This window comes from Cololabis saira, chromosome 15 (assembly GCF_033807715.1).
Source record: "Cololabis saira isolate AMF1-May2022 chromosome 15, fColSai1.1, whole genome shotgun sequence".
In the NCBI taxonomy this organism is placed as follows: domain Eukaryota; kingdom Metazoa; phylum Chordata; class Actinopteri; order Beloniformes; family Belonidae; genus Cololabis; species Cololabis saira.
In genome coordinates, this window is record NC_084601.1 from 35,081,340 (window position 1) to 35,093,403 (window position 12,064).

General features: G+C 41.7%; 1 protein-coding gene across 1 annotated transcript in view; it reads left to right on the forward strand.

Moving 5' to 3' along the window:
• The window catches only part of LOC133460710 (venom phosphodiesterase CdcPDE), a 60,539-nt gene extending 50,619 nt beyond the window's left edge, over positions 1 to 9,920 (forward strand). Inside the window, exons 24-25 of the mRNA XM_061741445.1 lie at positions 342 to 498; positions 9,365 to 9,920. Coding sequence (XP_061597429.1) covers positions 342 to 498; positions 9,365 to 9,538 — 331 coding nt within the window. The 3' untranslated portion in view covers positions 9,539 to 9,920. The remainder of the gene's footprint in view (positions 1 to 341; positions 499 to 9,364) is intronic.
• Positions 9,921 to 12,064: the final 2,144 nt, after the last annotated feature.

The following is a 12,064-nucleotide window of genomic DNA, read 5'->3' on the forward strand; positions in this document are numbered from 1 at the left end:
GTTTCAAACTGTTTCTTGTAACCGCCGGTCCATTAATCTGAATAAATAAAAAATTCACAAGGATAAAAGTAAAGAACCAAATACAATTTTACCACATTGATTTCTTGATCTTCCACTGTGACTACTGATTATATTACACTAAAAACCACTAAATCAGCGTTATCCTTTTATTTTAAGAAACCACAAAAGGATGGAATGCGCTAACTTGGATTTTTGTTATTTTTTTAATTCCCTCTTTGGAGTCAACTGAAAGCACAAATTGAATGCGTGTCATTCTCAGAGTGGACGATGGCATAATATCATGTCTAAAATTGGCCGTGGGTGTTTCTGTGTAACTCCAGGTCTGTTCCTGGTACCAACATTTCCATCCCCACACATTACTTTGTGGTGTTGACCAGCTGCAGCGACTCAGCTCAGCAAGTCAGCACCTGCGCGGAGAAGCTGCAGACGGTGTCCTTTCTGCTCCCCCACAGAGAAGACAACTCTGAAAGTTGCAAGGTAACACTTTAAAAAGTCACAACTCACATCTTTCAGCTCATTTACAGCGAAGCTTCCTTTTAAGGCCACTTGTATGCCATCTAATTCCTTACATTTCAGTCATCTGTTTATCAGTGTTTATGTACTGATGAGAAACTAAAAGCAAAAAATCTTAATGAAGCAAAAAAACATCTGAAATGCACTGCATTTGTACAATCAGTAGGTTATTTATCTAATACCAGAGATACAGATTTGAGTGTCAAATATGCACATCTTCACATTTACTAGGATGAAACTGTCAGACTCAGAGTGAAACTATTTTCCTGAAGGATGTCTTCCCAGAAGACATGTACAAAGACATGTACAAATTTCTTCCAAAGAACAGAAGCGATTTCTTTTGCAAAGGTTTGGATGTTTCTCTAAAAAAAAAAAAAAAAAAAAAAAATGAATCATAGCTCTATGAGCGAATTCTCATGAGAAACCTACGTCTGGGTTTATTAGATTAAATGGCTGATTAACATTAAAGACAAGAAATATCAACAAGATGTTGATCATAACTGTTGTCATAATGAAAGTTTTCCATGAGGCTCGAGGGGTTTTCTTTAACATGAACAGTTGTTGTTTCAAGTCAGAAATATTCTCAACCAAAGAAAGATTTCCTTGTGAGATTACGACAACAAAAACCAGACAGTGTGTACGAAGCATCGTATCTGCATCTGCATATCGGTTTACCTAAAAAATATACACAAAACAAAACTTCACAATATTTAAAGCAAATTGACTTGACAGGCAAACACTTGTATTTGCTGGAACTGGCTTCAGGATAAAGTGAGATTTCAATCTTGTTTAGGAAACGCTCCAATACAGATCTTTGCAATGATGTAATTCAGGATTCTGTTTGTTTTAGTTTGTATCTCAACGTGACTGGAAAACAAGTAAAGATGCCATACAACTTTGATAAACCAGGGGAATTACTGCTGCATAAGAAAATAGATTCAAGATGTGAAGCAACAAAGGCTACTCCTTAGATCAAGTTATCACCAGGAGGATTAACATTACCAAGGTCTCCAAGGTGATTAATGTTGGTAGTAACTATTTACATAAAAACAATTTCAAAACGTCTTATTCCTAAAAAATAGTGATGTCATGTTTATTCTGGCTTTTCCCCAGCTCTCCTCCCTCAATAGTTCCGATGAATGTGTTGCTAGTGATTGCATTTTAAATTTGTAAAGTTTAATTGAATTAAATTGAAGTGAACTTAACTGAGCTAAAAAACACTTTATTAATTTCCAAATATTCAATTTTTCAATTCAATTTTATTTACAGTGGGGAAAACAAGTATTTGATACACTGCCGATTTTGTAATTTTTATCATAGGTACTCTTCAACTGTGAGTGATGGAATCTAAAAAAGAAATCCAGAAAATCACATTGTATGATTTTTAAGTAATTAATTTGCATTTTATTGCATGACATAAGTATTTGATCACCTGTCAACCAGTAAGACTTCCGGCTCTCACAGACCTGTTAGTTGTTCTTTAAGAAGCCCTCCTGTTCTCCACTCATTACCTGTATTAACTGCACCTGTTTGAACTCGTTACCTGTATAAAAGACACCTGTCCACACACTCAATCAAACAAACTCCAACCTCTCCACAATGGCCAAGACCAGAGAGCTGTGTAAGGACATCAGGGATAAAATTGTAGACCTGCACAAGGCTGGGATGGGCTACAGGACAATAGGCAAGCAGCTTGGTGAGAAGGCAACAACTGTTGGCGCAATTATTAGAAAAGCATCCCCAAAGAATGATGTTTCCACCTCCATGCTTCACGGTTGGGATGGTGTTCTTGGGGTTGTACTCATCCTTCTTCTTCCTCCAAACACGGCGCATGGAGTTTAGACCAAAAAGCTCTATTTTAGTCTCATCAGACCACATGACCTTCTCCCATTCCTCCTCTGGATCATCCAGATGGTCATTGGCAAACTTCAGACGGGCCTTGACATGCACTGGCTTGAGCAGGGGGACCTTGCGTGCGCTGCAGGATTTTAATCCATGACGGCGTAGTGTGTTACTAATGGTTTTCTTTGAGACTGTGGTCCCAGCTCTCTTTAGGTCATTGACCAGGTCCTGCCGTGTAGTTCTGGGCTGATCCCTCACCTTCCTCATGATCATTGATGCCCCACGAGGTGAGATTTTGCATGGAGCCCCAGACCGAGGGAGATTGACCGTCATCTTGAACTTCTTCCATTTTCTAATAATTGCGCCAACAGTTGTCGCCTTCTCACCAAGCTGCTTGCCTATTGTCCTGTAGCCCATCCCAGTCTTGTGCAGGTCTACAATTTTATCCCTGATGTCCTTACACAGCTCTCTGGTCTTGGCCATTGTGGAGAGGTTGGAGTTTGTTTGATTGAGTGTGTGGACAGGTGTCTTTTATACAGGTAACGAGTTCAAACAGGTGCAGTTAATACAGGTAATGAGTGGAGAACAGGAGGGCTTCTTAAAGAAGAACTAACAGGTCTGTGAGAGCCGGAAGTCTTACTGGTTGACAGGTGATCAAATACTTATGTCATGCAATAAAATGCAAATTAATTACTTAAAAATCATACAATGTGATTTTCTGGATTTTTTTTTTAGATTCCATCACTCACAGTTGAAGAGTACCTATGATAAAAATTACAGACTTCTACATGCTTTTCAAGTGGGAAAACCTGCAAAATCGGCAGTGTATCAAATACTTGTTCTCCCCACTGTATATAGCGTCTAATACAAGAGATTTTGTCTCTAGACGCTTTCCAGAGATCCAGAACATGAACATAACCCCCCGAGCAATTATTACATAAACAATGGCAGGTAAAAACTCCCCTAGTGGGAAAAAAACTTTAAGCCAAACAGTGGCAAGAAAAACTCCCCTTTAGGAGGGAAGAAGCCTTGAGCAGGACCAGGCTCATAAGGGGGGACCCTCCTGCCGAGGGCCCGACTGGGGGAGTTGGGACGTCAAATATAAAATATCAAACTGTATGTTGAAAGTGTGGAGTGTTTGGATCCTGGCAATAACTGAGGCAATAATATGTGCAGCGTTGCGAGGTAACAGGAGAAACTACTGTTGACGACGAGAGAAGCCTAGGGCATCACTGTGACAGCTGAGGAGCGGGGACACTGAGCTGTTGAACAGGAATGTTAAGTGAAACATTTGAGCACTTTAAAGTTCTGTTTAGCATTTTATGCAAATGTAACTCCTAGACAGTATATAAAGTAATGAAATATAGACAATTTATGGAATTATAACTGAAAACTTTAATGTTTTCATACCTTTAAACATATTTAAAGGCAAAAACGTGACACCAGTCATTCTCGTGTCCAACAAAACATTCCTTTTTTGGGCATAAACAAAAAAATACCAAATGTTGTAATGATGAAAAAAAAATCGATCTTTAGACATACGAATCGATTTTTAGGAATTAATATGAGAATCGATTTAGAATCGGATAATCTATTTTTTTCAACACAGGCCTACTGTACTTTGAATGACAACAAGTCATAACCAACAATAGAAATACGTAGCTAGTGTCTTGAAAACTCTGTTTTCCTCAGATTTTGAGTCTTGACTCCAAATGACCACTCTCAATGAGATCATTGAATTGTTGAGTTTTTTCACACGTGAGCTGCAAACCACAAGTCCACATCATTAGATGTTGTGTTAGCAGTATACCTAGAGACACTTTGCCACAGACACCACGAGTGATGAGAGAGCGGACTCCAGATGTCACAACGGACAAACCGGTGACCTCAATGCATTGGAAGTGTTGCTCTTCGTGACATGTGTGGTGGCCGTACTCAATACTGAAAGCTGTGAACTCCAACCAACGACCACCACGTTCTAATATTGCAGAAACCGATGATTTATTTTGGCAACATTGTGTTAATGTTAAGGCACTATTGCCATTTGATGTTTTGTCGTGTTAATTCTGAATATTTTGGTATTGGAAATGGAAATGGGTATGTCATTTTTTTTAATGTTTTTTTTTAAACTCCACATGGCTCAAGTTTGAAGCCTTTTGTATTTAGCATCTATTTGAACCCACTACCTGGAAGTCACATGGGGAAGAACTCAAATAACCATATATCCTTGGGTGCAAACAGTAAAGACCTTGTCACACCTTAATGATTCAGCCAGCGTATGCCAACTAATGAAACATTCGGCAAATAGATCAAGTAAGTTTCAATAAGTTCAGAGCACGATGAAGCCTGTGTTGTAGTACGGTGAGATCATTGGAAAATCAAATGCATGCACAAAATATTTGGACATATGCCAGTGCCACATAAGTTATGACACATGTTCACACACGTTACCTGTAAGTTGCTCTCGTGTCAAAATACTTAGTGATAATGTTTAACCTACCCAGGACTTATTTACCAAAGAGTAATTTGATTTAAACTTATGTGTAATTTATATAGAACTTATATTGATGTATGTAGAGATACTTAATGTGTTCCAGACGACCACAGAACTAAAATGGTGTATTAACAGGGTTTTGGAGAATTGGTATATAATAATGTGATTTACAGGAGGAACCTGTCCGTTCTCGTATCAATCCTCTATGGTAAGCAGATGTCCATCCGGAGATGGACATACTCCGGAGAGTATGTACTAGCTGTGGGGTCCACCACATGGCGTCACTGTCAGACTTCCAAACACGAGCTGTCCTCCATCATCAGCAAGGCCTATTCAATCTGGCGCTGCACAAGTTGCATGCCAATTGAGCCAGCAGAAGAAGAGGCGGGCATAGGAGAAGGAACTGGGTGAGACCATGGATCGGCATTGTAGCAATGCTCGTGCTACGGGGGTCACCAGACAGGACAGCAGACCAGGGTCGGCGCCAGGGCAAATATTCAGAGGGGGCACGAGGCTTATTAGGGCGGGCACCAAATCAGTCGTGTAGGACAGCATTTTAAAGAAAAAAAGTGCATTCTCACTGCTTTCCTAATAATCTGTCTTAAACATGTGGAGAAATCAAATCACAACACCTTGTCCTCACTGCATGCGACACGAGTGAGCGTCAGCGTCAAAAACAATTCCATTGATTTATTTTTTGATTGCACTGTCTATACTGGTTGCGAGCGGCGCTTTTGAACTGGACTTTTGTCGGACGCCCGGTTTCTATTTTCTTCCTGTCGCTGGCGTTGAAAGCCGGTTGAAAGCGCTGTAGGAAACAGTCATTTCAATACAAGAACCTCAATAAAGTGGCAGCTGGCTGGAGGGAGATCGCCAGGGAGTTGGAAGTTTCTGATAACATAATAATAAGAATCTTATTAGGGCTTAATTTGTGCCGGATCCTGCCGGAACAAGATCCAGTATTTGATTGGATCCGGCACCTCCTTTTATCCATATTCTCTCGGTGTTTTGTTTCTCATTGAAGTTACTCATAGATCGCTGTTTGTCTATTTCGGATGCATTTAATCAGAAAAAAAGAGAAGAAGGCCCTTTTCTCTGCGCTCCTTATCTCCTGCGCGGTGCGTCCCGTCTCCATCAGCGGTTTCCCATGCAATTCTGGATCATTTCTCGTGTCCTCTGCTTTTTCCCCACACCCTAATGATCTGACATGCTGACATGTTTGCTGTGTTTAACACCACACGCCGCTCACTCCACGCTGTTCGCTGTTGATTGCGTCACCACATACAGTTATTAATTGTTGTTTTTTTTTCCCCACTTACAGGACCTTTTCTCTCCCTCCGGATGTTCCGGGACCTATATAATAGTATTTCTTTTTGTCACTTTATTGAGGTTTTTGTAGTGAAATGAGGAGGTATCATAGAGGTAACTTCTCATTTCAACTAACTGGATCAGCCGTTCCTCATCCATAACTGTTTCCTACAGCGCTTTAACCGGCTTTCAACGTGAGCAGCAGGAAGAAAATAGAAGAACATTTAAATATCACAATATCAAGCTTGTTTTCTGTTTAGAAAGTACAAACTTAGGAAGATTACAAGTAATCACCCATCTTTTACTTGTCTCTTTACTCTTTTAGGAGTTTCTTTCAGGAGCGCACACGTATAGTGCGGTGAATAAAGGCTGATTTATGGTTAGGCGTAAAATCGACGGCGTAGCCTACGGCGTATGGCGCGCGTCGTCCCGTAACAGCGACGCAGTAGGTTACGTAACCTACGCTGTAGGTTCTGCGTGAGTGTAAAGCGGAACCATAAATCCCTTTCGCAATCTCTTTTTCGTTCGCAATCTCTCCTTCGTAATAGTTTGCTTTCGGGAAATTTGTTTACCGCCAAAGAAGAAAAGTGAGGGGGCACAGTGACTGAAGTAAGCGGGCACTGGGTGCCCCCCCCATATCGCCGACACTGCAGCAGACACAGGGTTTCGTGCAAGAAATCTTTTATTTGCACCCATGACACACGTGCCAGACTCAGCAGCTCCCTCCCAGCAGAGCCTCGCTCTGCGTCATTCCTCTCCTGTCTCCAGGGCCCGCACACTACTGAAATACACAGAGAGTGATTAGACACACCTGTGCACCATCAGCTGTTCCAGCCACGTCACCTGTGTGCCACTTCCCCGCACTCCCTCTCTCCCCTGCAGACAGAGGTGTCAAAAGTAATAAAATTCATTACTCAGGTAGAAGTATAGATACTAGAGTTTAAAAATACTCCTGTAGAAGTTGAAGTATCAAGTCAAGTTTTTTACTCAAGTAAAAGTATAAAAGTACTGGTAAAAACTGGGAAAAAAGCCATTAAGGACAAAAGCCATTGAAAATGAATGCATCTTAGTATAATGCAAATATATTAAAGAACCATATATGTGTACTATTGAGCATTAACATGTGTTTCAGAGAGCAGGAGATATGATGACTAGTTACCTATAAGTATTGTAATGGTGCAAAAAGTCAAACTTCAGAGGCATGTTATCATTTATCCTAACCTTTATTGGAATGTACATCCAAGTTTAGTTGCAGGAATCTGAGGGAACGGATGTAAGAACAAAACTGGACAAGAACATCTGAAACAACCACATCCAAATTCACTCTATCCGGATGGAGCAATTTAACTGGATAGTTTTTTTTTAAAGGCCGAAATGAAATAAAGAGTAAAGAGCCTGTTTTTAAAATGTAAGGAGTAAAAAGTACAGATAATTGCGTGAAAATGTAAAAGTAAAAAGTCGTCTGAAAAATAATTACTCCAGTGAAGTATAGATAACCAAAATTTCTACTCAAGTAAGGTAACAAAGTATTTGTACTTCGTTACTTGACACCTCTGCCTGCAGACCACGCCCCAATCCTGCACCCTGCCACAGGCATGTTTCGCATGTAATACCAGCTTATTGTGGAAGTCCGTCGGCTGAGGAAGCAAAGGCCATTGGACACAGCTACTGATGCCACTGATGATGCCCGAGAAGCCTTGGAACCTGCATCATCTCCATCGGAGGATGAGGATGGAAAGTCCTTGCCCACATCCACACATGCACCCACAGCCAGGAGACTTCTTGATGATTTTGGCATGACAGTGATATTGATACTGTGATTTTAGTGCAGATTTGAGCGGCAGCATTTTCAAAGGTTATTACCGGTAACCGTGGGCGATGAGCTGCTACGCGTCTCATCGTCCCACTGCCGCCGTCACATGCAGAGATAAAAACAAATAAAGTCTTATACTTCTTATAAATAAAACAATAAAATCAAATCTACAACAGTGTTCTAACCAGTTTGCATATTTATTTATTTTTTATGTCAATGTGAGGAGTTCCACAACACCTGCTTTTTTCATTTGCTTCACTTTTTTTCAATCAGTTGCTGCTTATGTCTGTATGCATTTGTTCTGTGTTTTAAGTTTCAAAACAGCCAGGTTGTAGTCATCATTAAAGGTATAGTCCTTGATTTTGGAGAGCTACCAAGATTTGAAAGTGGCACCTCCTCTAGGCCCTGCCCCCTCCTCCCCCTCCCGTCAGCGCTCCAAAGCCACGCCCCCACAAACTTTGGGGAACGCGCATTTGCAGGAGTCGAATTTTACAGGACATTTTGGACAGCACATTTTCAACAAAACTACCCCATGTCTCATTCACCTGTAAGCGAGGCCGGTTTTAGGGGGGGGCATGGGTGAGCTGTGCCCACCCAAACGTGCATCCTGCCCACCCAATCAAAGGTATGGGGATCCTTTATTTATTTTTATTTTATTTTTTTATAAATATAAGAAAATATCACAGAATATCTGTACCGTTTCTGATTGGGTGGGCACTGCGCATCATTTTTAGACACAACAATGAACACATACCGCAAAAGTTGTAGGCTACGGCGTAGCCCTACGGCGTAGCCGTGGCAACAGAGCCTGCACGGCCTCCATCCCTCCATCCCCACGGACCCCATACTGGGGGTCCGTGGCAGACCCCTAGTAGCGGACAACCTGCGCCGCAGAATTGCACTTTGGCTTTCTTTTTTTAGCCTTTTTAGCAGGGTGAGCCGTTACATTCGACGTGACCGCCTGACCGCGAGCCGGCAGTGAAGCCGGGAGCGGCGGGGGCCCTCCGATGTCAGGCCGCGGTTGCCAGTCTCTCTGGAGGAGCGCGCGGGGGGGTTACACTGGGACACTCTGAGCCGAGGAGGACCCGTGGGAAGTGGACACGGGGGCTGGAGGCAGAGTGCACGCATGGGACAGAGGAGGGCGTGGGCGGGACTTAAAATGAAGGCATCTGATTGGTTCTTTCCCCCCTGCCTCCCCCCTCTGATCAATCCGTGCCATTCGGATTGGTCAAAAAACAGATTGGTCAGAGTTTTTACAGGATGGAAGTACCATTTCACCCAATATAACAATAAATGTTTTTGAATACGATCACAGACTATACCTTTAAATCAAATATTTGTTTTGTTCTTGTTTCTTGTGTTCTTATCAACAGAGTGCGGAGGATGAATCTCTCTGGGTGGAAGATCACATGTGGTTTCACCAGTCTCGAGTGAGAGATGTCGAGTGGATCACAGGACTGGACTTTTACCAGGGCAGCATCCGTCCACTCCCAGAGTTGCTGATGGTGAAAACTCGCCCCACAGCGGCCATTCGCAGAAAACAATGATAAATCAATTTATACCCACACACACAAAATCAGTTTTATCACTGTGTCAGCAGAAGAATGAATGTATCTCTATCTATGTATCAAGGTAGTAATGTTATTTATTTACCTCTTACATTGTTATTACCATTTAATCATATTACATTCTTGTTGCATTAAGGATGTTTTGATTTATTTTGCTAATGTTAAAGAGCGGAACCAGATGTGAACAATATTTTTTTATGAATTTGTGATGAACATGTAACTTTATTTTCAGAGACTATTTGTTTTTTTAATGTCTGAGAGAGGCATTTCTATTATTTGGGTTAAGTAACTAGTAGAGGTTTGCTCAATTTCATACCACTTTCTGAAAAGACAGAAAAGCAAAATTGAAAGCTGAGAAAACAGCTGTAAAAAAAGTAAAAAAAGTAAAAAAAAGTAAAAAGGCACGATGAGTAGCATGTAAAAGGTGTTGTTTCGCAGCTTAGCAACTGGATAACGGCGAACACAACGAGTGAGGGAGGAAGATCAGGAGAGCCCAGCTCACACACAAAGCTCATTGTCCTCATTTGTCCTCAAGTATCTCCACAAAATAGAAAACATATGTCTGGAAAAGTGGAAAAGACCAAAATGAACAATGGGCATGTCAAATACCTAACCTAGACTTACCTAACTCAAATTCTGAGGATGATTCACCTCAATCCCAATATTGCATGACCTGCATCACAAGTGTGGCTGAAAGTCACCAGTATGACTCATCAGACTTCAGTGATCAATGAAGAGTCAATGTTTCAATCGTAACCAGACCACACATGACAAATCACAGCGTAAGCATAATAATCCTGCAGGAATCATGAGAGGATGGGTATGTTGAGAGTGGATACCGACAATTGTTTCAGGATGACACTAAGTCTCAAGAGTAAGATCATCCCTGCCTCAGACAGCCCCCCCAAACATGAATCATACTTCCCTAGCATTTTGACTGTGCGACTGTATCCTTATCCCTGCAGCCACTTTAGCCGAGAGCTAGTGAGTTATTCATTTATCAACCGTGCGTACGCACAGATGTGTGCGTAATGTGTGTGTAAGAACATTCCCACGCAAAGTATGGAATTTATCAACCTGTACTTGTGCGTAGGAACGTGTTTAAATTTAAGCACAACTCTGACCATGCGTACACACAAAACCTAGTGGTAGAACAGTGAAACTACAAATAGAAGCCATTAAAAGAGTCACAGTGTTCAGCGATCTCAAACTTCACACATGTTCCCCGTTTCCTCCAATTGATAAAAATTCTCCATTAGTAATTTAGCAGACATTTTGAATAATTGGTGCGACAAGCTATACAAGACAGCTGTGGCAGGGCGACCTGAAAAGAAAATAGAGTGTACCATGGCTTATCTTGCACTGTTGGAGGATTTGGAGAACCGTGTGCTCTGCAGGGAGTGCGTTTTCAAAGAGCTGATCTGTTCAGTGAGAGCACAGAGCGGCTTCTCAGCAGGTAGCGCTTCCCCAAAAACTTTCTGATGGATCTATGCCGTGATTTACAACCTATGTTGGAGCGAGAGACAAAACGCACCAAAGCCATCCCAGTCACATCCAGCTCCTGTCCACCCTGGGATGTTTGTCCACCGGAACATTTCAGAGAGAGATTGGAGACATATGCGGCATTTCGCAGCCGACACAAATCATGCCGGCAGTCAGGGGCGCAGCTTGTGAACAGGCAAGGCAGGCAACTGCTTGGGGCCCCTAGTTGTTGGGGGGCCCATGAGGCCCAAAAAAAAAAAAAAAATTTTTTTTTTTTTAATAATTACTTTTATTACAAAAGTGTTTCCTATCAGGGGTTTTGAGGACTAAAAAAGTATTGAAGGCTGTTTTTACTGTACAGATCTCAAAATGTGGTAACCGCAATGACCACATCCTCCTCCTTAAACAAACATAAGGCAATTATCAATGACATCTCAGTAGCCAGTAAGAAACCTCCCTTAAGGGGCCCCATGTTGTCATTCCCATGATCACGGATCATCCACCTGTACGCAGTGTCAAAAAAAAATAAAAAACTACACACAGTGTGTAAATTAGCAGTGTGTAAATAAATATAAATTTCATAAAGTTTTCATTGGTGTCAGTTTATTATAACATAACGGTGATGAACGCTGGTTTGAGGGGCCCCCTAGAAATTTTTGCCTAGGGCCCCAACAGACCCTAGAATCGCCTTTGCCGGCAGTGTTGGATGCAATAATTTATCTGGCCCCAACTTACATCCACTTCCCATACACACATCACCAACAAGCCGAAATTAAACGAGGATTTTACGCCATCGCCGGATTCCCAAACATAATTGGAGCTATAGATTGCACCCAAATCACAATAAAAGCACCATCACATAATTAATTCCGTTACGTGAACATGAAAGGATTTCATTCAATCAATGCACAAATAATCTGCGATGCAACTATGTCTCTGTCAAACGTTGTTGCCCGGTGGCCTGGAGGAACGCAACACTCATTTATTCTGCAGAACAGCTCTATTGGTGTTTGCGCCTCCAAG